Consider the following 27,569-nt stretch of genomic DNA (forward strand, 5'->3'; position numbering starts at 1 on the left):
GAGGCGTGCGCCGGGACAGACGGACCGACGGACCGACGCGCGAAGGGAGAGGGCCGGCGGCGAGGTCGGTATCCGGCGACCGCGCGCGCGGCGCGGGGAGGGCGGCAGCGAGGGGAGCCGGAGCCCGGGGGGAGGGCGGTGGGAGGGGCGGCGGTGGGCCCGGCTGCGGCTCCGCTCGGGGGGTCGGCCTGAGACCCCTCCCCTGGCAGCGAAAGCGGAGCCCCGGGCTCCCTTCTCCCTCTTTCTCTTTTCTTTCCAATCAGCGAAAAATAAACACCCGGAGAGGTAAAACAATAGCGGGGCCACCTGGGACGCGGCGCGCGCACAGCTCCCACGTTGGGGCGAGGGCCGGGGGTGGAACGGGGAGTGGCGGCCCCACCTCGGAGCCTCTTCCCGATTTGCCCCCGCGGAGGGTGGGGCTACCCGCGGCGCCGGGGCTCGGTGGGAGGCGGAAGGAATTCCCAGGAGTGAAGCATTTGGTGAAAGTATTGCAGGAACAATCGGGCTTCCCACAATTGCTCGGCTCTGTGCGGGGATACTGAAGTGGAGGCTAAGGTGGCGACTTGGCCAAGGTCAGACTGCAAAGGTTGACCGTCCTGGTCCAGGACCAGGTGCCCGGACCAGCTTGGCGCTCAGCCCCTCTCGCTTTTGCGGCGGCCGTGCTTGCCTTTGATAAATCTCTGTTGTGTTTGTTTTAGAGAGCTGCTGGCATTGTGGGACCGCTTCAGGGCTGCCGAACGAACGCCAACTTGCTTCGTGTGTTGCGGGCAGGTCTCGGGCAGGTGGCAGCGCCGTGATCCACCATCATGCATGGAGACGGACTTTTTGATGAAGAAACCCAGAGCAGTCGATGCCGACCAGGGCGATTGGGCTGTCAAAGGTTTTGACAAAACCTGCCCCGTTCCCTTTGGGGAATCCGAATGAGGGAGATTACAGACACCTTCACTGCGAAGCCAAGGACATTTCTGTATAATCAGTGGATGAAAGGATTTTCTCAGACTCTTTCTTTCCTTTTCCTTGAGGATTAATCCACCGCAATCTACAATTACAGTGGAAACCACAAGGCACAGGATGTGGCACGAGCCTCCAGCGCCGTCCGAATTGTTTTGGACCCTTCCTTTAGCCTAGGGGAGTTTAACACTTGCCACCCGCCGCCCCTCCCCCACTCCCTCCTGCTGAGCTCTTTAACCTGTTCTCATTCCCTGAGTTAAGTTCTGTTTCCAAAACTGTCTTCTGGAGCTCTAAGTGGATTGCCAGAAATGAGAGATTAAGTGCTGGGAGAAGAGGAAGCGCCCTGTGTTGTGTCTCCTCTCAGCTGCCGACATGAAGTGCTTTCTCCCAGTGCTGAGCTGTCTGGCTGTGCTGGGTAAGTGGCTGCTGCTTAGCAGCGCGATCGATGGGAAAGTTTCACCTGCTCTTGGTTCCTGTAATTCCTTGTGGTTCTTCCCCATCAACACTCGGCTTTGGGGGACCCCGGGAGGCAGCGGTGTGTGTCACAGGTTGGAATAGAGCCCCATTTCTGACCCAGGAGGAAAGGTGGCCCATCGTTTGTTGTCTTTAAGAAGGAACATTTGCTGTCCTTAAGTGTCTGTCCCGGGCCCCGCCGTGGGGTCCCCCATCTATGTCGACGCTTTAGGGACTCCGTGTGGATCGTGGATTGGTTTCTTGTATTTTATAAACATGGTTCTTCAGCGTCTTCACGTCTGTGTCAGTCCACATCAATTCCTAATCCGATCCGAAGTGGCAGCGTTATTCCCACTCTCAGGAAAGTTGGTTTGGTGATAACGATGGTGTTTTTTGGTTTTTTTTGAGGGGGAAGTAAGCATGGGTGGAATAGGGGTTGAAGGGATGCTTTGCCCTACCTAAGTGATCAGTAGACTAAAAATGTTTGAGGGTCTAGTCATATGTCCCCTCACCAAAGAAGCTCAGATTGTAGTTCTGGGGGGAAGAGAGACTGGAGGAGTGGTGCCTGGTAGGAGCTGTGCTAGGATTGGGTTTTGTGACCCCACAGAAGGTTAGGATGGTTAGATCGGGATGGAGAAACTGGGGCCTGAGAGGTGAACCCTTGACACCTCTCTTAAGATTCCCTCCCATTGAAGAGTCCCCCCTTTGCCCGACATTCTCCCATTCAACAGTGCTTTCCATGCCACTGAACGCTGTCTTACTCTTAAGTGTGGTATCTCAGGACACATCTTGGGTCTAGGATAAGCTCCCTGCCCGGGATCTGATGCATCCTCTCCCTCCATTGCCTTAGACCTCACACGTGAGCACACCCCGCTGCCCTCTGGGTTCAGCTCAGTCCCCTGCATTCAGAAGAGGTTATCACTGCTGCTTGTGGTGTTTGCATCTCCACATCGAGGTGTCTTGCATTTATGGGACTTACTTGTGACCTAGTGGCAGTGGAGATTGCTTTCATGTGTTGTCTACACCCTTGCAAGAAGAGTTCACAGAAGAGTGGAAAAGGAGTGGACTTTGCGGTGGAGAACCTGAGTTCAGATCTCAGCCTGACTATGATTGACGTCTGAATCACAGTAAAATGGGGTGTACCGCCAAGGGCTATCTTGACAGTTAAAGGCTATAAGGTGTGCTGAAGGTCTTGACTGCTTTGAAAAATGTCGGGAGCACGTAAGTATGAGCCATCAGTGGTTCTCAAACGTGGGAGCATGTTAGAATCACTGGGGGAGCTTTAAAAAAATCCCCATGTCCAGGCAGCGGCCCCAGACCAATTAAACCAGGTTCTCTGGGAAGGTGACCCAGGCATGAGTCTTAGCTCTCGTAGACAATTCCAGTGTGGAGCTGAGTTGGAGAACCGGTGTGTGAGTTCATCACTGCCAGCCCTGCCCTCCCCTCCTCAGCGCTCACAGGGACACCCAGTCTGGCGGCAAGTTTCGTCAGTCTTCTGCTCAGGTGTGGGTCAGGATACAGTGTCTCTGTGTCTCCTGTATGCTCAGGCAGAGTCAAGAAGACAGGTAGCTCTCCATTCGCCAGTCCTAAGTATTGTATTGGTATTTGTCATTCACTTAGTGTGTGGGTTTAAATCAGTAATTAGCGATTCATGTGGATGCAAGAGGACCAACAGGCGAGCCCTCCGGGAGGCTTGGGCATGCGCTTGATGGTGTGGCTAAGGCGGGAAAGAGGGCTGAGTGGAAGGGTGGGGCCCAGGGCAGGAGAAGGAATCACCAGTGGGCAAACAAGGCAATGTGACATTTGTCCCTTTTGTTTCTCCTGGCTGCTCCAGAAATGTAAGGCTGCTGGCTGGTTCCCCTTCTGTTCACCCTCTGGGCCACCCTGGAGCGGAGCCCTGGCACTGGGCGCTAGTATCTTTCCTCCACTCCCAGCCTCAAGTATAAACAGGTGCCACGGAGGAAAATGAGTGTCAAGGTGGTGTCAGAGGGGAACGGCGGCCGAAGAGCACACCTGGGTGAGAGTGGGGAGGTTTAGAACTCTGGACATGCCTGGGTTTTTGATCCCCACTGGTGAACTCTCACCCTTTCTTACCACTCGATGGCTGGCAGCATGGCAGGGAGGGGGCCTCGCTACTACTTTGTTAACCTTGGAGACTAGAAGGTCTTTGTGGAGGGAGCAGAACCCAGGTTGGGGTCTTATTTCTTGCTTGTGATCTGGTGTGATCGGATTCACGTGTCAGCATTCCGGCTGTGTAATGAAAATTAATGTGTAATGTGAATTGAAAATAGCAGAGACTCTCAAGGTTTTGTGTCCGGGTGGGTCACACGCTTGGAATAAAATTTTGTCTGTAAAAAGTAGGACCAGTTTAAGTGCTCTGCAAAGTGAGACTGATACAGGTGCTGCCAGCCTCCAGAAGTGGCAGTTTGAGAAAACCCTGTGACAGTATGTGAGGGGCGTACAGGGTAGATCTGAGATGCTTGTGACTCCCTCGACATCATCAGACCCGTGCTTTCCGCTCCCTTCCGTTACCGATGTCTAGGACTTGGATCAGGTTCCTCCTCTTCTGCCTGCTTGGGTACCGATTCCTGCCCTCTTGACCACCGTGTCTTGTTTCGTCCTGTTGCAGCTCTGGGTGCCCCACCCAACTAGGCAACCATCGGCTGCCATGGCCACCCTTATTCCAGTTCGAAAGCCGTCTTAAGCATGGGCTTGGTTGAGCCAAGAGGATAGTAGAGTCTCCGCTACTGAGAATGGATGGAGCCGGAGGGGCAGAAGATGAGTAGAGAACAGGGGCTGGTGTGGACGTGGCTTGAGTGTGAAAGAGGGAATGAGGAGAGAAGAGGGTGGTTGTGTCTGTGCCTAGGCCCGGGGCAGGGAGCAGCCTGTGTGAGTGACAGGGACATGGGAAGGTGACAGCACTGTGGGGGAGACAATAGCATTTGTGTCTGCAAGAGCAGGAAGGGAATAATCAGGGAAGTTGAATATAAGCTGTAGGCACATAAGGCAGATTTCGATTTTGCGTAACCATGAGGAGTTAGGCCTTCCAGACCAGTGCTGATGTGGCAAACAAGATGAAATAGCTTTGAAAGTGTTAGCAATGAAAAACGTAAGTGATGGGGACATCCCTGGCTCAACACAGAGAACTTGTAGATGTCAGATGGTCATCTGTGTTCTTCTCCAGTGCGAGAGAAATTCGTTCGTAGAGTTTGAAAAGCCTCTTGTTTGAATAGGTTGGGACTGAGGAAGCGATCACGACCTTCCCAGTTAGTTAGGGAAGGCTTCTTAGGGGAGAGGCCAGAGGGTGCTTCCCAAAGAGATTGAAAGAGACTTTGATGTTCTGGGGGGAGTGAGCTCAGAGGCAGGACTGGGTGATCAAAGGCAGAGGAGAAGGAGGAGGAAGTGGAGAGCAGCGAGGTGGCCTGGGGTAGTCGGGGGAAGGGTTTGGAAGGAAGAGGATGAAGATCGTGATTTACGGATGAACAAACACCACTGTCCCCACAGTTGTCCCAGAGGCAGTGCCCTTCCCTTTTCTGGGGACCATTTGACAAGGGTGCCAGAGAAGGGAATTCTTGTCAGGACTAGGCTTGCTAAGATGCCTTTCAACTGTGTGAATCATTGAGCCACCCCTGGGCACCCAGGGCTGTGTTAAGATGTCCCAATCCCCTCCATTTGTCATTACAGCAAGAGAATAACAGTACTACCACCTCTCCTAACTCTAGCCCTTACTGTGAAGCAAGTCCTATCTCATTAAATCCTCAAACAGTCTTGCCAGCTAGGCACCTTATATTATCATTCTTTCGTAGATGGGGATATTGAGGTCCAGGGAGGTTAAGGAACTTGCCTGAAATGGTTTGAAATGGTGCTCTACAGGGGTGGGGATCCAGGTCCTTTCTGTCTTGTTCCAAGTGCATGCCTCTATTCCCAAGGTCATCTCATGGTCCAAGATGGCGGTGCTAGTCCCAACCATTACGAAGGAGGAAAAGGGTTGGTGAAGGGCATGCCCTCGTGCACACATTGCTTCTGCTTATATCCCCATTGGTTAGAACTTGATCACATGACCATACTTTGCTGCAACGGAGGCTGGGAAATGTCATCCTTAATTCTAAGTATCCAGCCAAAACTGGGGCTCTATTATTGTAGGGGAAGGAGAGGACAGAATTTTGGGGATGACAGCTCTTGGTCTCTGGCACAGTTACAAAGCTAGGAAGTGGCAGAACAGGGTTTTGAAATCAGGACCATTTGGTTCAAATCCTGTGTTCTTGCATCTAACAAGTTGCCCCTCTGAGTATGAGGCCCCGCCCCGGGCCTCCAGGAAGCCTTTTTGGGAAGGCGTGAGCTAGATGAACCAACACTTGTTACCTGGGAAGCAACGCAAATCAGCATACAATTGAATGCTCAATATTGTGGTTTTAACAGTGGTACTGTAGTGTTTATAGAGTGCTTATGTGCCAATCACAGCCAAACACTTCATAGAGCATGATCTTCCGTATAAAGTGCTTAGGGACCATCTCTGTGCAGTTCATTACTGTAGCCCCAGAACTCAGCCTTGTGCCTGGCACGAAGTAGGGATTCAGTTAAATTTTTGATGAATGAATGGTTTCACAAGGTAGGTGTTGTTTCTATATTGACTCCCTCGATCAAGATGAGGCAATTCAAGGCTCAGGGAGTTCAAATCATTGTGCTCAAAGGGAAAGAGCTAGAAATTGGCAGGGCCTGGCTTTGAATCCAGGTTGTCTGGCTATAGAGCTCTTGCTTTTACTCCACTGACCAGGGGTTCTTAACCTTTTTTGTGCCGTGGATCCTTCTGGCAGCCTGGTGAAGCCTATGGACCCCTTCTTAGGATAACATTCTCAAATGCATAAATAAAAACTTAGGATAACAGAGAAAATCAATTATATTGAAATGCTGCCATCAAAATATTTAAAACTATGATACAGCAATATGCTTCTTTAATAACACATTAATAACAAGATCTACCAGCAGATCTAACAGTTATGTAATTTTGCTGTAGTGAAGGGTGAAAATGATATTTTGAGGTATCTGCATCCACTGTGATGTGATATGAAAGTAGGTATGATTTGTATCGTGACAGTCACAGGTCCTGGAAACATTACCATGATGCTTGCCGACATTCACAATTAAGGAACAGTTAACTTAGAGGTTCGTGAAAATGAAGATGTAATTTTTTTTCCCGCTCAAGTTCACATACCTCCTGAAATCTGTCCATGGACTCCCGGGAAGTTCAAGGTAAAGTTCAATGTGGTCACTGGTTGTTGTTTCCCATAGGTCACTGGGAAAGACTTATGCGTGAGGACTTGGGCTGGGCTTTCAGAAATGGGCAGTCTTTGGATGGGGAGGGCATTCTCTTCCCATGAGAGTCCTGCCAATGCAGAGGAGTCAGCAGTCATAGTGGTGGCAGAGTGGCCCTTTAGGGATTGGAGAAATGACTGTAAGTAGTTTTAGGGACCAGTTCATGTGGGATGATGCCGGACACAGAGAATTAGTTCAGATTGTAATGAGTCTGGGATTTGGGCTTAGACTGGGTCTGCCTGGAGCCCAGGCAGACCACTTCCACTGAGCCCTAGCCTGGGAACTGGATGAAGTGGCTCCGCTTCCTGGCCTCCCATGGTCCCTGGCCTTGTGCATCCTGAATTATGGCTCCTTGATTAGTATCTGTAGGTTCTTTTGGGAGTTCCTCATTCACCGTGATTGGACACCTGTTTCTTTGCTGCTTTGATGTGAGCACAGCTATTCCTTGTAAAGGGTTGGATTTTAATTTAAGGAAATTTAGGACACCTGTGTGTGAATGACCCTGATTTTTCAAAGAAATGAATGGTTGCATGAAAACCAAGCTTATATTTGTAGAAAATCACATGTTGCCAAATTCCCTCATCGAGACCCCTTTATTAAGTGACTAATTGTGGGCCACAGTGGCAGGCACTTAACAAAGACCATGACAATGGGCCTCCCTTAACTAGAATCCCAACCCAGATAAGTGGGATTTTGTTTTTACTTTTTTTTTTTTTGCGGCACGCGGGCCTCTCACCACTGTGGCCTCTCCCGCCGCGGAGCACAGTCTCCGGACGCGCAGGCCCAGCGGCCACGGCCCACGGGCCCAGCCGCCCCGCGGCACGCGGGATCCTCCCGGACCGGGGCACGAGCCCGCACCCCCTGCATCGGCAGGCGGACTCCCAACCACTACGCCACCAGGGAAGCCCTTGTTTTTACTTTTGAGCTCCACTTTCAGGAAGGTGAAAATCACAAGATGTAGCAGCAGGGATTGATTCTAGAAATTGGCTTCCAGGCCACCATCAGCCCAGTCTCTACATCTTCTGCATCTGTAATTACAGTAGCAGGAGAGAATCATGAGCCTGGGGGCACTGCAAGATTCTGAATCAAAGATTAAATTATATTAACTCTACTCAGGCTGGGAAGTGGTCAGATGTATCTTAAAAAGCTTTATAATAGGTTTTATGATCATGAGAGTTGAAACAAAGGTTCTGCCTAACCCTCTATTAACCCTCTATGAAATTCACCCGAATACCCTATTTCCCTTCATCCAGGTGATCCAGGCTTTGCTGGAACACAACCATGTCCCTCCCCTCTAGGAGAAGATAATCTAAAGCCTGGGGTGAAAAAAGTGGTAAATCACTTTGCAGGTGGACAAGGAGACAGTGATATACCACGTGTTCTCCAAGGACAGTTGTCTTGTTGGGGAAGGAGAGGGGAGGCAAGTTTGATCTTGCTTTCAGCTTAGCAGGAGGAGTGAAGGGAATGCTGTGTCCAGGAGAGGGATGCGACTGGAGTAGCTCTCGAGTGGTCAGTCTGGAAGGGCTTTCTGGATGGGCGGGAATTTTAGGCATTTATTTAAGTAATAGGAGAGTGAGGTCCTGGCAGAATTGTGGGGTGGAGGACACCGGGGCACAAGGGGCTGTTTTGAGAAGACTTCTAAAGGGGTGGAGAAGCCCGAGTGTCAGTGGGCCTGGGCCCTTAGAGGTGCTGGTGGGAAGAACTGGAACAGTCGGTTGGTGTGAGGTCTAGGTATTTGGATCAGAGACAGATGGCAGATACCAGAGAGCTGTAGGTAGGTGTCCTAGAGGACCAGCGGGAGAAGTGGCAGGGAGGGCAGGGGGCATTACTGGAGGTGGGGGGTCCAGAGTGGAAGTGAAGGGGACCTGTTTCTGTACCGAAGGAAGAGCTTTTGTGTGTCCATCAGAACATCATCAGAGCAAAGACATTCTAGCAAAACTGTGAACTCAAAGAGACTGGTGTCCAGTCTTCTCGTGGGACCTCTTCCCATCAACTTACAGGTCCCCAGACCTTCCCTTTATTAAAACAGAGGGAAGAAATCTGATACCAGCTATGCGTACTTTCCCATTATGATTCTTTCTTTTTTTATATAAATTTATTTATTTTATTTATTTATTTTTGGCTGCATTGGGTCTTTGTTGTGGCATGTGGGCTTTTTGTTGTGGTGGCTTCTCTTGTTGCGGAGCTCGGGCTCTAGGTGCGCGGGCTTCAGTAGCTGTGGCTCGCGGGCTCTAGAGCACAGGCTCAGTAGTTGTGGTGCACGGGCTTAGTTGCTCTGCGGCGTGTGGGATCCTCCTGGACCAGGGCTCGAACCTGCGTCCCCTGCTTTGGTAGGCGGACTCTTAACCACTGCGCCACCAGGGAAGTCCCCCATTATGATTCTTTGATATAGTGGAGTATGTTCAGAATTGCCTTAAGTTGGTGTTATTTTCATGTATTTGTTTCTGCTTTTGCTTGTAACACCCATTTTCCGCTACTCTGGGGTACGGTCTGCTCCTTTTCCATGGCAGCCTCTGCAAACACCTTCTCTGCTCTCAGCTGGGCACTGGCTCCTGCTTGTGTTATGCTGGTAACGGAGCCATGTCATGAGATGGGCTGCCTACCTCCTTCTCAGGGACCCCCTTTATTAACTCCCCTTTCCCCAAGAGCCCCATAAATTTGAAATCCTCTGTCTCCCAGCCAGGCAGCATTTATTAAGTAGTATTAATCTGTTTTTTCTACGTGATAATCAGTGTGACCCCTCACATTTGATATAGTAGTCCAGTTTTAAAGCAAAATTAGTTTGGTGCTCTGGCTTGCCAGTGACCAAAGGAGACATAGCCTGGACCCATTAGGTACCTTAGCCCTGTGTCCGCAGCTTAGGGAAAGTGGTATCATGGTGAGGTGTTTTTGAAACCTGTAAGGTGGCCAGCTTCCTCACCCCAAGTGTTACTTTGAGAGCCCTAAGGGGCTTGCGTAACTTACTTAGGGGTTTTTGCCCATCAACTGGTTGCATCGGCAACCTTGATTTGACCGTTGCTAGGAAGGGCTTTTAGGAGGAGCAGGAACTGGAGACCTGTGTGTGAGTAACCATCGCTGCTTCAGGGCCAACCCCACCTTCCCTGTCCTGGCCAGTTACCACGTCCCCACCCCACATACCCAGCCTTTCTAAAGACTTCCAGAGAATGAAATTTCACAACCTCTTAGATGTAGCACCCCCATCAGGAAGGAAATCTCGATTTTCACTGAAGATTTGGCATAATTTAAAACAAATAAAGTGCTTCAGGGTAGAATGTTACATAACAGAAAGGGGATGAGCTGCAAGTGGCAGTTTCACAAGATAGCTTATTTTTGCTTGCTCTATTGCTTTGACTTCTAATTTTTTGGACAGAGTGACACGTGAATATAGTTCTGTTGTAAAAATCCAAACAGTATCGACAGAAAGTAAAAAGTGAAAGTTCCCCTCTCTGCCCTGAGCCCCTTGTTGAGTCTGAAATATATTTTTTACAGTTTGATACACTATGTTCTCTCAGGCTTTTTTTCTATAATTTCTAGTCATATACTCGCACAAATATAGATCTTTTTTGACATAAATGGACTCATACAGAACATATTGTTCAACAACTTGATTTTAAAGGGGTGATTTATTCCACTTCTTTTTCAGTCTCAGTTTTATGGCCATATCAGAACTGATTTGGTTATTTTATAGCTAGAAGAAGCTGTGATTGGCAAAATCGTTGGGGAGTAGTGAGCCTTATTCAATAACTATATAACAGAATAATTTTGTCTTGCTGTATCAAGAGCAAGAGTCATAATAAAAACACTACCCTTAAGTTTTAATGTACTTAAGAGAAATAATTGACTTGTTTATTCTGAGTACGTTCTCTAGAAACACATACATTTAACAAATTAAGCACACACATATTTTATTGACCGTCTTAGTTATAATCTTGAATTAAAATAAAGCCCATTCAAAACTTGTTAAGAGGACAGTCGTAAATACTGGATTTTGTATCCAATTCAATCAACTGTTCTTATTTGTTCATAGACTAGGAAAAAAATGAGAAGTTTTCCTGCGTTTTCAACTCCCACATGATTCTTCCGTTTAGGGTGAGCTGGACTGGAGTAACCTTTAAGGTTGCTGGCTACCAGACCTTCAAGGCCTTAACCCAAAGGAAGAGAACGTTTTTTCTTTAACCCTGCAGGAGCAACTATTGCTGTAAAAAGATGACCATTTCAAAGTGTTGGGTTACTTCTCAGGTTCACTGGTGTGACTTTGTTTAAAACCCTGGGGGCAAAAGCAGGTTTCCTGGATGGTTCACCTTTAGACCTGATTTTTAAAAGAGTCGCTCTTTTGGAGGGGTGGTTGTCGGGTTCACATATCACAGCCAAGCCTTCTTAAACATCAGGGTTTGACCTGGCTACCACCCATCCAGAGACCACTAGAATCTCCTTACAGTACTTTCGTGAAAAGACTTCCATCTCTTCCTTCAACAAATATTTGAGTGCCTGTTACAAGCAGTCGTCGTTCTGTTATCTCAAATACCAAGAACCGAAAGCTAAAATCATAATGAACATTTTAAGTAGTCACCTGGTAGGTATTTTTAATCTTCAATAAATAGAAAGATTAATTAAAGACACTCTGACGTAAGGGAACTCTTTTCCTAAGGTAAGTCTTTTTTCTTACTATTTCTTAAATCTTTTCTTCCTGTTTTGTTCTCAGCTCTTCATTAGCAGCCATGAATTACACATGCCCTGGGCAGGCCTGGTGAGGGGCCTATAGGAGTAAGAGAAGGGTACCAATGATGGTGGGAGACGTGCTTATTAACTGCTGGGGATGTTGTATTGGAATTGGGAATTGCATACTTAGCTCTGAACTTCTAGGAAGTCAGAACAAAGGAGACCTAGAATAGTCACAGACTTTGCCGTCAGTTAGGAGACAGCGTCCACAGCCAGCTTTCTGCTGAGGACCCTGGTGTTAGGGGTATGGTGGTGTTAAGGCTGATCACCCTTACGTGGTACTTGGCCTCCCTTAACTCCCGTCCGGAGCCCAAGGCTCTCACCACGGTTGTTTTCCGGAAGCTGCTGGGTTAGCTCAGCCGGGTGGCACGGGACACACTGACGGACTCTTCCAGATCTGCACCTTCCCGGGGGCCTTCCCTCGACATGGGGTTAACCCTAAGAAGCTCTGATCTGCGCTTCTCTCCCTCGTCCCTGGTATTTCTCCCCTCTCGCCCACGTACTCTAAGTCTGCAGGTCCCAGGCAGGTTGTAAGCTGTGCCCGGTGGCGATGGCTTGAGCCCCGGAGCAGGCAGGGCTGCTCCCAGGAGCCTGTGCGCAGGGCCAGCCTTCTCCCCACGAGCAGCTCTCCTCGGAGGCCTTTCTGGTTTTCCGCAGTGCTTTTGTTCCGCGGTGGTTTTGTGTTGGTTTGGAGATGGATGGTCCGTTGGGGGGGTTCTGCTTCGCAGATGGACACGTCTGTTGGTTTATTAGAGGAGGGACTGTGCGGATAAGTTTGTTCTTGGCTCATCCCCAAGCTAGACAACCCTCCCTGACGCTGTTCAGAGATGATTTGCTGAGCAGTTTCTTAAGGTCTTCTGATGTTTCAGTACAGTAAGGTAGCTTGCTGGAGAGTTTGGCAATCTGTCTACTGGTATTGCATTACAAAAAAGCAAGATTGCATTCGGAGCACCGGCCCAGGTCTTTCTCCTTCCCTGTGTCAGGATGGGGGATGACTTTTAGCTGGGTGTCCCCGCACCCCTCGGCTGGGAGAAGCAGCACGCGTAGTAGCCCCTTTCTCTCTCACACTCCGAGTCCAGGTCCATCCACTCCACCCCCCACCCCCAAGGGTGGATTTCTAAGAAGGTTGAAAGTAGGTGAAAACGAATGTGGCTCAAGACTTGAATTTATTTTAGAAGACTCTTTGCAGATCTCATTATGCATAATCCCCTTATTTTAAAGGGGAATTATTCTGGAGGTGATGAAAAGACTGATGGCCTGGGTGGGGAGAGAGTGGAAGGAGGCCTGGAAAACTCTCCCAGCAGAAGAGAGAAATTCTGGGTACGTCGTCTTTGTTTTAATTAAAACGTTACGCAACACAAACATTGCCTTCCCACTCTTACCCCACCACAGAAGAGCTGTAATTTCCCATATTTGGAATCTAGGGAGAGCCAGGCCACGCTTGAGGGCAAGGCCAGATTCAATCTATGCTTTGGGGGAAAGTAAGTAACTGTGAGAGCCGGAAGGGCGGAGGTATTTCTGGCGAATCTATCTATCGTTAATGTATGTGCTTCCTTGTCATAATTTATTCAGTAGCCCCTGATGTCCTGGGGCTGGTGCTATGCCCATCAGTAATCTGACTCTTGTTTTCTTCTGCATATTTTCCCTTTTTCAAATGTATAGGCATTCAGGCTTTAATCAAGTAGGCTTTTTCTCTGTCATCTGCAACGGGGAATGACTGAAGTCAGGTGGAGGATTTTAAGTAACTAATCACTTAAGACATTCAGAGCATAATCTCCCCTAGCCCCTGATCATGCCTGCATCCCAGAGATTGGCAAGGTTCCGCAAAGGAGGCAGGACAGGGATTTTGGCGTCCTTCGGAGAGACCGGGTGTCCTCCTTGCTGGCGACAGAGTTTTGTTTGCCTTTGGCATGGGGACAGGGCCTGCTGATCATTTGCTATGTCAAGAGAGTTTAAGACGTTCCATGAATGTGACCAGTGTTTTACCAAATCTCTGTGCTGGTACAGCGAGCAGTGACGGGCCAGACACGCATGAAGATACCGTCCAGGCTCATTGATGTCTCTGCAGTGTGTCAAGGGCTGGCTCTCACGGAGATGCCGCAAAATAGATAGGAGGCCTGCTGGTTAGTGGTGTTCACCGATGTTTTTCATGAAATTACGTCAGGTCAATCAAAAGATCAGGGGTGCGGGGCCTAAAGTTTTCACGTGCTTTGCTTGGAATTTCAATGTGACTTCATATAGGTGTCACGTATTAGGCCGAATTGGATTACAGCTGCTCTCCAAATGGTCATTTCTTTATTTTTTTCCCCAGCCGCTCTCTGATGTTAGCTCTGGTTCTCGCTGCCCGAAGTGTCCTGCAAAAGAATTTGGTGAACATTCCTCGAAGGGCAGGCAGCCTTTGATGCTTCGTCTTAATAGGATCGTAAAATCCCTAACAACGTAGACTAACGAGGAAGATTAGTTTGAATTAGAAAAATGTCCGAGTTACCAAATATTTCTCCAGAACGTCACTGTTAGTACTTTTAAGTAAATACTGGAACTCAGACTAGGCTAATAGAGCACCTACTGAAGATCCTGGGGGCATCCTGCTTTAGGAGAGAAATAAGAATGATTTGCAATTAACGTACCAATTGTTTATGTAAATGGCATTTCTGAAATACGGGGCTGTGCTTAAAAACAGTTTGTTCTATTAAGTATTTTAAATAATCCCCGTGAAACCCCATGTACTTATGCTGCTGGCGGTATCTGTGTGGTATACGGAGCTGTCTTTCGAGGACCTAATTCAGCCTTATCAGCAATGTTAGAAATTCCAAGTTGGTGAAGGCCCTGACACTTACGCCCCCAAATTAGTTAGATCACTTTGCCAGATGCTTCCACAGCACCTGCACTTGTCTACTGTAACATGAATTAATAAGTTTAACAGATATCCAGTGCATTCTGCTTCGTGTTTGGCTGTGTGTTATATAGAGGAGACAGAGCCATCCTTGTGGATTATAGGCGTGCAAAGAAGTCAGGCAGTAAACACATAACTACGCATATAATTAATTATAATAGTGCAGCTAAACCGTGTATTCCTTTCTTTTCTTTTTTTAAAAACTGAGATGACTTTTTTTTTTGACATCTTTATTGGGGTATAATTGCTTTACAATCGTGTGTTAGTTTCTGCTTTATAACAAAGTGAATCAGTTATACATATACTTATGTTCCCATATCTCTTCCCTCTTGCGTCTCCCTCCCTCCCACCCGAGATGACTTTTTAGTTAATGGTTTAATGCACTAGACTGTAAGTTCCATCAGGACAGGGATTATGGCTGTGTAGTTGGTCATGGTGTCCCAAGCCAGTTGCCTGGCACAGAGTAAATATTAGGTTGAACTGTGTGACGTTGCCATGTTCGTAGGTCAAAAACGGTCGAATATCGGCAGTGTCATACAGTTCAACCTAATGTTGCTCCGTCACTGTGTATCGAATGTTGCGTACGTGTCATGAGTTCTGAGAGTGGCTGCATTCAACAGTTTTCTTTAGCCACTGAAATCCCAGCTCTACAGTATTTGAAAAGGAACTCCAAAACTTCCAATAGGTAAAAACTCATGGACCTGTGATGTAGACATAGGGCATCTGTGAGACTTCAGAGCCTTGTGTTCAGTATATTTTCTATACAGTTCTTTGTGCATTTTCCACTCAAGGGTGGAGGCATGTGCCTTTGGGGTCTGGACTGCTGTCCGTAGCCCAAAGAATCTGGGAGAATGTGCTGGAAAGCTGAGCTGGGAGGCAAGGATAGGAACAGGGTGGCCTGAAGAGGAACGAGGGTGCAGAGACCTGTGAGCCCAGCTGAAGGAGTCGTCCCTGGCCCTGAGTGAAGGGAGGACTTGTTTTCAGAGCCCAGACCTCCTGTGCTAAGGTATTCTTGGTCCACAGACTTATGGTGCCCATGATGTGCCCAGAGAGCAGCTAGGCACTGGCAGGCCTCATTGGGAACCTCCTTTGTGCCTGACAGGCTGTGGGCTGGATGTAGACCCCTGGCCCAGTGGAAGCAAGGGTTGAAATGAGGAGAAGGCCCAGCTGGGCCCTGCTGGGAGAGGTCCAGCCCTCTGGCCTGGGGCCCGCTCCCTAGATGTGGAACTGGGAGTCAGGCCAGTCAGACCCAGCCTAGGGTTTGGACCGGAGCTTCCCAACCTCCTCTGCTAAGTACTTCTTTGCATCTGTTTGGATTTCATGGCCCTCTTTCCACTTTCTATGCACAAATGTCCAATTGTGCCACTCTATTATAATGCTCACTGTTTTCTCACACCCACAGGATAATTCCTCGTTTGGCTGAATTCCACCGATATTTGTTGAGCGTCCATATGTGCCAGTGCAGGACGGGTGTGGCCAGGGAGGGAAGACGCAAGGATGCATGACGCCGGGCCCTGCCTGTGGCAGACACTGTTGGTTACCTACACAACAGCCATTTGTTTTCTCTTCTTGTTGGCAGAGCTCTGGTTTCCTTTGAATGTCATGCCTCCCTTCCCACCTCCCTGCCAACTACTCAAGGAAAGGTAACTCTGCTTTAAGCTCCATGGTAAAAGCTGGTGGATCCAAGCCAGTCATGGACGCCCATAGTCTAGATACGGGCGTGTGACATCGTTTTGGCCAGTGAGATATGAGAAGTCCTCTGGGGAGGTCGGGGAGTGGATTCTGGGAAAGACATTTTCTCTCTTAAAAGGAAACACAGAAGGGACAGCTCCATGCACTAGATTCTTGGAAAAGAGGCAGCCATTTTGTCACCACGAGGAAAAGCAAATCTGTTGAGGCCATCCGAGGGCAAAAGATGGGAAGAACCAGGGTCCTTGACGATAGAGGCACTGAAGACTGAGCAGGCCGACCTTGCACTTTCTGTCATCACTGTTTCAGCCGAAGGAATTGTAAGCAGTTAGGGTAAGGAGTCCCTGGAGGAAAAGAACCAGGCATGGCTTTCTTGACATAAGAGAAGCCATTTTTGGCCTAAGTTACTTTGGGATCTGAGCCTGGCCACAGTGCTTGCCCTTGAACAGACCTCAGTAGTTAATAATCTTAAGGGAACAGAAGAATGCAAGAACTGTTATCAGGCAAGAGATAGTAAGTATATAACAAAGATAATAGATCAGTTATAAAGACTCCCACTTCTTTTTCAATAGTGAAGATTAGCCTGAAGCGCTCAACCACCAGATCCACTGGAGCCTAAGGGATGATGATGTTGACCTTTTCTGACCCTCGTGACTTCAGTCAACTAAAGCTTAGACTCTCAACCACCCAAGCCCCTCCATGAATATCAATGTACCCTGAGCTTAAAACTATCCTAATTTTGCTGTTCGGGGTGACACTGCTTTGGGAAAGACCCCCCTGTGTTCTCCTTAACTTGCTTCAAGTAATAAATCCTTCCTTCTCCTGAGTGTTGGCTTGGTTGTGTCTTTCTTGGTTGAACACCCACCAAAAGGCAAACCCAGTCTTTCAGGTGAGAGAATTGCTGTTTTCCACTACGTACAGTTGAAGGCAGCCTACATCAGCCACTCCCTCAAAGGAGCTGGAAATAGGATTTACACTTGTAAAACAGTACAATGTAGATTCTCATGAGAAGGCACACTAGGCAGAGACAGCACTTAGCCCTGTGGTAAACCAGAAGAGAAAGAGGTTTAGTATGTTAGTGGGAAGGACTCAGGTGAGGAGGTCGTATTTGGACTGGATCATGAGGTAGGATGAGGACTTGCACAAGAAGAGTAGGAGGGTGGCGTGAACAGACCTGTGGAGATGGGAGTGGACATGGCTGTGGCAGAGAACAGGGAGGTTATGTCCTGCCTAATTCCACAGGCAGATTCTAGAACACTGCAAATTGCAGGCTTAGAAGGTGACCCTTGATTTACACAGTGGGGAGGATTGTGGGCCCCTGAGCGGGGGAGAAACTAAGAAAGTGGACCTTGGAAGGGAGGATTAGGCAGCCGCGTAGATGGCAAGGGAAGAAAATAAAAGCCGAGTGACCAGTTTAAGCTCCTGGAATAATTCAGTTGTTGGTGGTGAGATTTGAGTTGGAAGTAGTAGGAAATGGGGGAAAATATCAAAGGAAAACTGTAAAGGAAAGTAACTGTTGAAAGAAGGGAGGATTGAATGAAGAGATGATTGAATCTTGCGTCTAAAAGATGACTGTAGGAGTTTGAGTGTGATGACTTGACATAAAATGGAAATTTGGAAGAGGGGACCGAATTTAGGAAGATGCTGTCTGTTTTTGCCACTGGGGTTTTGAGGTAATGATGGAAGCTCTAAGTGATGAGACCTTGAATTCATTTGAAAATAGGAGCTTGACCTTGGGAATGAGAGGTCTTAGGACTTAGACGATGTGGCAGAGACAACAGCTCACCACATGTGCACGCACCCCTCCAAATTTGTGCAGATTTTTTGACACTGTGTGACTAATGTGAGCCAGTGAAACGGGTGAGGAAGTGACAGGTGTCATCTCCTGGCCGAGGCAGCTAAGAACCTGTATTCCTTCATTTTGTCCTCCCCTGCCACAGCATCCTTGGGGCCCAGGGCCAGGGGCCGGGGGTGTGGCCACAGAGGGAGGAGTGCCGTCCTTCCAGAATCAGACTTGGATCGCTCCACCTTTAGCTGGGGATCCTTGGGGAAGCCAGGTCTGGAGCTGTAACAGGGTGGCGCCGCTGACGGCTGTTTGTGGTCCAGGTGATAGATAAGTGGTCTTCAGGTTACACTTTTCCATCTGCTTCTGACCTGATTTGCTCAGAGATCCAGGAGCTAGAGCTTGCTGGCTGGTGTTTATTCTCTCTCTGGGTCCCTGAGTATTTTTGGAGGGTGAGTTTACTGCCACCCCCAAGGCCCTTTAGCTTAGGGGGATCCTTGTCCCTGAGCCGTGTCAGCAAGATGGCTGCTCTCTCCCATCGGTCACCAGAATGTCAGTGGCTTGCAGAGGGGAACGTTTTGGTGACTGGTATCCACTGGTGACCAGCTTGAGCATCTCAACCATCCAGCTATAGGTGGAGCTTCAGGAAAAAGTTCCAGACCTCTAGACTAGACGAAGAATGAGGTACGAAGCCCATCTTTTTCGCCTTTCCTAGCCCGAAAAGATTCCGAGTGTGCCTGTTCTTAAAGGCTCAGGAGCGCAGATCTCGGCCCTTGAAGCACGGGCGCGCTTTGTTCAGTGCCGGGTGCATTTGGCCCGCCTGACTCAAGTTGTTTTCCGAAGGGCAGGGGCCCGGACGCAGTGCTGCGAGGCATTTGGCATCTGGTTTTCGTCAGGCAGCGAGTAAAAGTGCAGATGCTGAATCTGATCTTGCTTTAAACAAAGCAGAGTTAGACACAAAGGAAGGGCCTTTGTGCGGCGCCTCTCCTGCTCCGATGTAATCTCTGCTGTGTCCTGTTTCTCCTCTAACTGAGAACTTTGACTCTGCAAATAAATACTCGGAGGAAAACCCTTCAGACCTGGGGACAGCCGGCATGGGCCACCGGGGCTCTTCTTTATGATTTGAAAATTTAAAGACAGGGACAGACTGTTTCTCTTTTTCCTGTTTCTCGTGGAGAGATGGTGTTTTTATTTTCCCCCCACTTTCAGCAAAATAGGGCTGTCATACATATTTGTCGATGCTGTCCTGTTCATGGGCTCGTTTTACCCACCACTCTCCCTGCTTCCTCTGACAGGCGCAGAAGGGCCAAGTCTAGTCCCAAGAGAGCTGTCTGTCAGCCTGGCCTTTCCTTTGTCCATCCAGTCGTCCATCCATCCGTCCACCCGACCACCACTCGATAAGCATTGGTTATTCAGCCAGCGGTGTGATTTGGAGCAAGTTACTTAACTCTTCTAAGCGCCCATTTCCTTATCCGGACATAGCAGGAGCCATTCATTTGGGTTATCGTGAGACTTGAATGGAACCGTCGGGGAGAGTCTTAATGTAGGAGATGCTGCGTAAGTGGTAGTTGTCACCATTGTTGTTCAGGACCAGGGTGCCACCCTAGTCAGCTGACGGCCTCAGGTTGGCCTTAGTTAGATAACGTGGTCATTTGGAGGTTGGATTTAGGCCACAGTACATACTGCTGAGCCATTAAGACACCACCTTTGGACCACATTGTCACCTCCCTCGGGATATCTTGCTGTTCTTGTTTCAGTCTTGGCGAGGCCATTGTGGGTGAAATCTCTGAGCCTTTGAGCAAATGGCCCCTGGGCGTTCCCCAGCTTTGGTGTTCTCTCATGCTGACAGCATCGGGTGGCTCTGAGGGGTCCTCCCCCCATGGTCTGGGTGGTGCTGCCCGGGTCTCCCCTGCCCTGCCCTGCAGCAGTCACCTCTTTTGCCACCTGCCACACCTCCGCCTCTGATGTCCCCCAATGTGTCAACCATTGTTCCCCCTTCTCCATCTCCTCCAGCACCTGTTCCTGTCAACACTGCTGTCTCTTGCCTGTTCTTCAAGGTTTCCTTCGTTTTGCGTTCTCTCCCAGTGCTTCAGGGAGCAGTGTTGACATCCTCTGTGTACCGTACCGTACTGGGCTTTACTCCAGAGAACCTGCCCTGGCCCTGTGAGTGTCAAGCAAAAAGGATGTAATGAGACCGTCCCGGAGAAAGGGAGTGGTTTATCACTGGGTGGCGGGGAGGGTTTGCGGAGATAGCAGCCTTACCTGACTGGGTGTCACCTGAAACACAGGCATCTAACAGGCGAGAAGGCTCTACCAGGCTTTCCTGAAGGACCCGCAGTCTTGTTCCCAGTTTCCTTTGTTGCGCAGCTTAGCTGTCTGCAGCTAATGCCCCCTCTGCATTTCACCCCTGACAGCTCACTTGATTCTGCCTCAGGCAACTTTAGTTTCCTGTGGGTTCTCTTCTGGGGCCCCTTTCTGCCTCATTCCAGCTCCACTCAGAGAACTGAGGAAATGCTTGCCTTTGTTATTTTTAAAATTTATTTCTTTTAAAAATTTTATTTAATTACTGGCTGTGTGGTGTCTTTGTTGCCACACGTGGGCTTTCTCTAGTTGCGGCGAGCGGGGGCTACTGTTCATTGCGGTGCGTGGGCTTCTCATTGCGGTGGCTTCTCGCTGCGGAGCACGGGCTCTAGGCGCGCGGGCTTCAGCAGTTGTGGTGCGAGGGCTCAGTAGTTGTGGCTCACGGACTCTAGAGCGCGGGCTCAGTAGTTGTGGCGCACGGGCTTAGTTGCTCCGTGGCACGTGGGATCTCCCCGGACCAGGGCTCAAACCCATGTCCCCTGCGTTGGCAGGCGGATTCTTAACCACTGCGCCACCAGGGGCAGTCCCTCGCCTTCGTTATTCATGAGCCCAAACTAACCCTGTCTTGGCTGGAACATGTTTTGTGTTAAGAGGAACTTTCAGAGTAAAATTAGACATAGTAAAGAACTGGCACCATGAATTTCCAAGCCTTTTAAAGTTCCTAGAAGTTCTTTGGATCCACTCTCTCTTTTGACCCCACCCCCACCCACCCCCCAAGTCCCCCCGCTTCCTCCTAAAGATACTCACGATGGCATTTAACCAGAAGCCAGGGAAAGGAATGCTGCGTCCTGGCGCCTGTGGGAAGTGACGGGGAGTGGCTGGAGCTCGTGTTCTGTGTCAGAGCCCAAGGGTTCAAACGGGTGGGGATGAACCGCGATGTGTCATAAAGGAGACTTTGTCCTGCCCCAGCTTGGCTCTGTGTTTAAGCTGACGACTTTATAGGGAGATGATGCAGTTGTGGGAAAGCACTTCTGTGACCCCTCGTTAAAGGAGAGGAAATGAGAGACCTGGAGGCCACAGCCAGGCCGGCCTTGAGCAAAATGGTCAAGCGCTGGGCTGTCCCACCACCTCTGTGCTGTCCCCAGCCTCAGCCCCTTCCCCAGCAGCCGCCTCCACGAGCTCCCCCGACCCGCTCCGCCCCCCGAGGCTGCGGCCTTTGTCCTTCACCCTCCGCAGTGTTTCAGTTCCTCACCGGGTCCTCCGGCTCATCCCCGGCCCCGGCTGGTTGAAGGCTGAGGGTCAGTGGAGTCGCTCACTTACACTGGGGAGGGCGGGTGGGCAGAGGCTGACACTCATGGACCCCCACTGGGTGCAGGTCTGTACATTCGCTCACATCCTCCGACTTCATTCTTGTCGTTTCGAGCCAGGGGACCGTGAGGCAGCCCCTGTACAGATGGCATAGCTGGGGCCCGGCAAGGTTATGTGATTTCTCCAAGTCCCAGCCAGCACGGGCCACGTCTTTGAGCTCCAGTTAAGGAAAAGGAACCTAGTATTGTTTTAATGTGCTTTATTGTGGTATAATGTACATACAACAAAATTCACCAATTTTAAGTGTATAATTCGTTGAGTGTTGACAAGTGTAAACAGTCATGGAAACCACCATCACGGACAAATGTAGAATGCTCCCATCACCCCCAAAAGCTCCCTCCCCACATCTCCAGGTCCAGCAACCACTGACCTGATTTCTGTAACTGCAGTTCCGCCCTGTCCAGCATGTGGTCCACATGGAATCCTACAGTACGAAGTCTTTTGAATCTGGTTTCTCTTGCTCGTCAGAGTGCTTTCGACATTCATTCATGTGGTTGTACGGGTCTGGTTCATTCCTTTTGATTGCTGAGTAGTATTCCGTCGTATGGATGTATCCCCGTGCGTTTCTCCACTCCCCAGCTGATGGACATTCGGTCTGTTTCTAGTTTGGGGCTATTATGAACAAAGCTGCTCTTCTGTGTGTCAGTCTTTGTGTGGACGCAGGTTCTCATTTGTCTTGTGTGAACACCAGGAGTGGGATTGCTGGGCCATATGGTGAGTGTGTTTAACTTTATAAGAAACTTCCAGATCGTTTCCCATGGTGAGGCACATCTCACGTTCCCACCAGCAGAGAATGAAAGGGACCCGGTACATTTGACTTCTAATCTCGGACCTTTCTGGTCAGACTGTGGTGTCACTCGCTGCTGTTTTAGTGGCGGATAGGTTAACGAGTCCCGAGTGGGTGTCTGGAGAGGTTTCAATGTTTGGAGCCAGTTGATACGGGGGAGACTTGATGAAGGGACCCTCCAGCCAGGCAGGGCAGCCTTCTCCTCTGACGGCCGTGTACTCCACGGACGTCCTCCTTTGCTGGCTTTCCCTTTGGCTGTCACCTCGGTTCACAATTCACAGTCACCCGTGGATTTGCGCTGCTGTAACCGGGGCCCTCTTGCAGGGTGGACACCGGAACATTCTGCACATGCGTTGTTCCCTTCCCCAGCCATCGTGGCCCTGTGGGCTAGCTTCAGGCCAGAGCTGGAGTTGGAGACGCCCTCTCCCCAGCGACGGCGGGAGCGGCAGCCACTGGGAGCCGTGGGCAGGCTCCGCGCTGGAGGGCGTTTTGCTGGGGCCTGGGCAGCCGTTTGGCGGCCGCGGTTTCACGGGCATCTCAGGGCTGGAGCTTGCTGAACAGGCACCCAGCGACGGCGGTGGCCTGGATTCTTCTCCTGTTTTGTGCCGAGGTTTTGACAGAGCCCGTAAATGGTAGCGGTGGATGCAGTTCGCCCTGGTGCGGCCTCTGGGGGAAATGGAGAGGAGGAGTTTGAGGACCTTGTGGTTGGGTGTACTTTTTTCTTCACTTGTGGCAACATTTCCGGAGCGGTGTTCTTGGTAGGGGTCAGGATGGAAGGAAGCACAGGCCATCCTTTCTAAAGGAGTGAGAGTGCGCAGCTGTTTGTCCTGCGGCACGTGGAGGGGCCTCGCCACGTTGGGGCCACAGGTTTGGGGAGGTCAGAGCCCGCTGGCAAACCCGCCCGTGGGGGCAGAACGAGCCCTGCCCTCGGAGTGGGACGCCCTGGCTGCTGCCCTTGCCTTGATTCCTACTGACTTGATGACCTTGGGTGAGTCACTGACTCCCTGGCCCTTAGCTCCTCACTGAGGAGTAGGAACAACATCCCGGTGGCCCAGGGATTTGGATGACAACCGCCCTGCCCACAGGGAATCCTCCTGAGTGCGTGAAGTCCCTTCCTGCAGCTATAACCTGGCCTCAGCTCCCCTCCCTTCCTCTCCCCCGGATCTGATTGCTGCCCAGCACCCCGCCAGGAGGACCAGGCATGGATGGGTGCCCCTGGGGCAGGCCGGCACCAGGTGACGTCTGCTGAGAACGGTCAGCCTCTGAGCACCCGGCCTGGAAACTTCCTGCTTGCTCCCTTAGACTGGCAGGAATAGATGCACAAAAGAGGACAGAGCTGCTGACGAGCGGGCCCAGAGTCGAGGACACAAAGGACTGCAGGGGAGTGAGTCAAGACCCCTGAAGGTCCTGCCACGAGTGTCCATCCAGGTGAGATCTCAGTGGCCCAGGGGTGTGAACAGAACAATTGCCGGGATTCCAGCGCAAGGAGGATGCTTTAGAAGAGGGAGGCGCGGGACTTCCCTGGCGGTCCAGTGGTTAAGTCTCCGTGCTTCCACCGCAGGGGGCATGGGTTCCATCCCTGGTTGGGGAACTAAGGACCCGCGTGGTGCCATGGGAGGGACGAGAGCACTGATCTCGGAGTCTGGAGACCTGGCCTCTCTAAGTCCCTTTGTCAGGAACTGGTCGTGTGACCTTGGACAGGTTGACCTCAGCTCTGGAGTGCATTGCCTCTGCAGAGGAGCTGGCGCTACAAGCCCGGCCCCTTTCACTGTTCACACTGTGCTTTCCGGACCTGTGGGCTTTGTTACTGGCTGCTAAATGCCTGTGGTTAATGAATAATTGCTTCAGGGGCAGAGGTGGGCGAGTGACGACTATGAGTGAAGATGTGTGGGACACACCTGTGTGAGATGATTTTAGGCAACAGCATTCCGAGGAACTTGGAAACGACTTGCTAAGTGGTTTTTGCTGCAGGCTCGATGGCAGGTGGCCCTGGTGGCCCTGGTGGCCCTGAGCTCCCAAGGCCCGCTGGAGCCGTAATTGATGTCGCTGCGGCCAAGCCTCTGCCCTGCACCTGCCGCTGCCACGCCCTGCCATTCAGTACACTTCAGACATCCTACGTCCCAGTTGAAAACCACTGGCTATAATTCTGGTTGAGGCTTTCCCTTTTCCACATTTTCTTAATCCAGTTGAGCTAATCTGCCTTTTCCTACCTATGTGACAGGAATTTTTAGCTCCCTCTCAGGTCAAGTTTTGCTCTGTCTAGAATTCCACTGTGTTTCTTTGGGGTTTATCTTTTATATCCCAGGCATCCTGACCAGCTCCATTGCTTGGACCCCTGCCCTGTAAGCGTGGGGACTCAGGTCCTACCTGCTTGGAGGCATCCAGAATTCTAATATGGTTCATGACAATTACAGTTTCACTCAAAAGCCTAAAGTATGACCTCTTATCCTTACTGAAGTCATTCCAGACTTAAAAGCCTAAGGACCATTTTTTTTCCACTAAAAAGTTGTGTGTGTGTGTTTTTTTTTTAATGATGTTAACAGGTAATTCATGCACATATTAAACAACAAACTTGGGAGTATGAAAACAAATGTTCTGTAATTCAAAGTAAAATTTCATGGAACAAACACTTGAGTGATTTTGAATGGTGATCGTTCTATCAATCCTACGTTTAAAATCTGATAACATTTTATTAGGTGCTGCAGTATTGTAAAGGGTCATCAGAAACACCAGTTTGAGAAATAATGTTCCTAACTCTTCTGACTTAAGTCACAACACAATTTGAAAGCCCCCTCTCCCAGCTTCCTTTTGTCCTCTTCTACCTGCGGCTCCAGGCTCTGCCCTTTCTGAAGGTTGCCTTCCTTCCACTGTTACAGGGGCTCCTCTTTGTTGCGTTTTCTTTGCTCCAAATGCAGCTGCTGCTTTTCCTTATTTTAATTTTTTATTGTGGAAAATTTCAAATATACACTAAAGTGGAGAATATAGACTAATGAACCCCCATGCACCTCTCACCCAGTTCTAACAATTATCAGCTCATGGCCAGTCTCGTTTTATGTGTACCCTTGCTCACTTCCGTATCCTTTCTGTATTATTTTCCAGAAAATCCAAGGAAAACTTACTCTACTCCCATGTATTGTTGAGAACTCTTGCCCACTCAGCTGCATTTATTAGTAACGTATTTTCTCATTTAAAAATAATTTTCAGAATAACAAGGAGATAACATTTCATCCCCATCAGATTGGTGACGCTGTAATAGTCGAACAATACCAGGAGATGATGAAGATACAAAAAGAATACTTAAACACTGACCTTGGGAATATAAAATTGGTGTACCATTGTTGCAGAGTCATTTGGGCAATGTCTCCTGTGACCAAAGATACCCCTAGACAAACATCTACAAGCATATTTATTGCAGTGACATGTTGGAAACGTCTGAAAAATTCATCAACAGGAAAATGAATTTAAAATTTGTGATACAGATGGTGGTGAATATTCCTGCAATGAACTGTGATCTGCAGCGATCAGAATGAATTCACTAGAGTGACATATGTCAGCAAGGATTACTCTCAAAAGTGTTTTGTCAAGTAAGAAAGATGCAGAAGAGTACATACAGTGTGATGCCATTTTACAAAGTTTGAAATCATGCAAAAATTATTAATATGTTTTTGGATACATACATATATAGGAAAAGCGTAAAAAGGCATGAGAGTGATAAATACAGAATAGTTCAGAATATACAGAATAGTTCAGAAATACAGTTCAGAATATACAGAATATACAGAAATACAGTTTCTGTATTACAGAAATACACAGAAATACAGTTTCTGTATTACAGAAATACTGTAATACAGTTTCTGTATATACAGAAATATACAGAATATACAGAAATACAGTTCAGAATATACAGAATAGTTCAGAAATACAGAATAGTTCAGAATGTTATTTCTGGGGTGGGTAGGGGTAATTGAATTGGGAAGGGACTTGATAGGGACTTGATCAGTGTCTGATGCTTTCTTTCTTTTTTTTTTGCGATTAATTAATTAATTTGGCTGCATCGGGTCTTAGTAGTGGCATACGAGATCTCTCGTTGCGGCATGCAGGCTCCTCCTTGCGGCGTGCGGGCTTCTCTCTAGTTGAGGCATGCGGGCTCCAGAGTGTGCAGGCTCAGTAGTTGCGGCGTGTGGGTTCTCTAGTTGTGGCGCGGGCTCAGTAGTTTTAGCATGTGGGCTTAGTTGCCCGACCAGGGATCGAACCCACGTCCCCTACATTGGAAGGCAGATTCTTAACCACTGGACCACCAGGCAAGTCCCATAAAGCTTTCTTTCTTGAAAAAAAATCTAAAGCAAATGTGGCAAAAATGAGGATTTGACTGTCTTGGGTGTATACAGGTATTTATTATTCTCTATACTTTTCTATGTATTTTAAATACTTTCTCATTCAAGAAGTAAATTTAAGAAATGTGTAATTGTTCTTCATCTTCTGACGAGCTTGAGATGGTCACTGTGTCATATGATGTTGTCAGCATCTAAACCAAAGCTCAAAAACTTGTCCAGTCCTGAGAAAATGCTTATTTTCTTTGTCATCTAATGACATTAGATCACAGTTTCGCCCTAAATTTAATGGATTCCTAGAAGTCCATGACTCCACGTATTTTCCAGACGCTCATATTGATAGTTAGCAAAAGCCAAGTAATGAAGCCCTAAGGATTTGACTTAACAAGCTCACAGAAGAAGCAGTTGCATTGTATTTTCTTTTTCCTGTTGGAGAAGGTGAGGACAGTGTGAAGAGGGGAGACTGAGGAGGGCATCCTGTCTTGCCTGTATGGGGACTGGTCCTAGATGAAGCTTCTTCCCTTTCATCTGCAGTTGGTTAACACCTGTTTGCACTGGAATAGGCTGGATGGGCCTTGGAAGAGGGAGGGTTTAGATAATGAGAAGTGGTTGACCTGATGTGTCGCAGGACTGAGGGCCCATCTATAGTGAGACAGACCCCTCAAGACCTAGTCCCTGCCCGCCATCTTCGCCTCTGCTCCCTGCCCACCTCCATTCACGCTCCCCTTCCAGCCAGAGAGCCCACACCAGCCCTGTGAGTGAACTCATCCTTGGTTCTCTGGCCTCTGGCTTGGCCCGTGCCCTGTCTTCTCACATGGCGTGAGTGCCTGTACCTGCTCCTGGGCTGCCTGCCTGACTCCTGCTTCCGAGACTCAGATCCAGGTGCGCTGCGTGTGAAGCCCTCCCTCTCCCCGGGCTGACCCCGCCTCCCCCAGTACCTGTACAGCTCGCTGCTTGTGTGTGGCTTAATTCCATGCTCAT

The 27,569-nt window shown here is 49.2% G+C and overlaps 1 protein-coding gene across 3 annotated transcripts in view; it reads left to right on the forward strand.

Moving 5' to 3' along the window:
- Positions 1 to 1,323: 1,323 nt before the first annotated feature.
- IGSF3 (immunoglobulin superfamily member 3) overlaps positions 1,324 to 27,569 on the forward strand; it is a gene marked incomplete at both ends in the record, with an annotated part of 94,642 nt that continues 68,396 nt past the window's right edge. For all 3 annotated transcript variants that reach the window (XM_082832585.1, XM_082832586.1, XM_082832587.1), the window contains one exon: positions 1,324 to 1,366. In XM_082832585.1, the coding sequence (XP_082688711.1) occupies positions 1,324 to 1,366 (43 nt within the window). The remainder of the gene's footprint in view (positions 1,367 to 27,569) is intronic.

This window comes from Leucopleurus acutus (assembly GCF_964270905.1).
Source record: "Leucopleurus acutus genome assembly, chromosome: 2".
NCBI classification, from domain to species: Eukaryota; Metazoa; Chordata; class Mammalia; order Artiodactyla; family Delphinidae; genus Leucopleurus; species Leucopleurus acutus.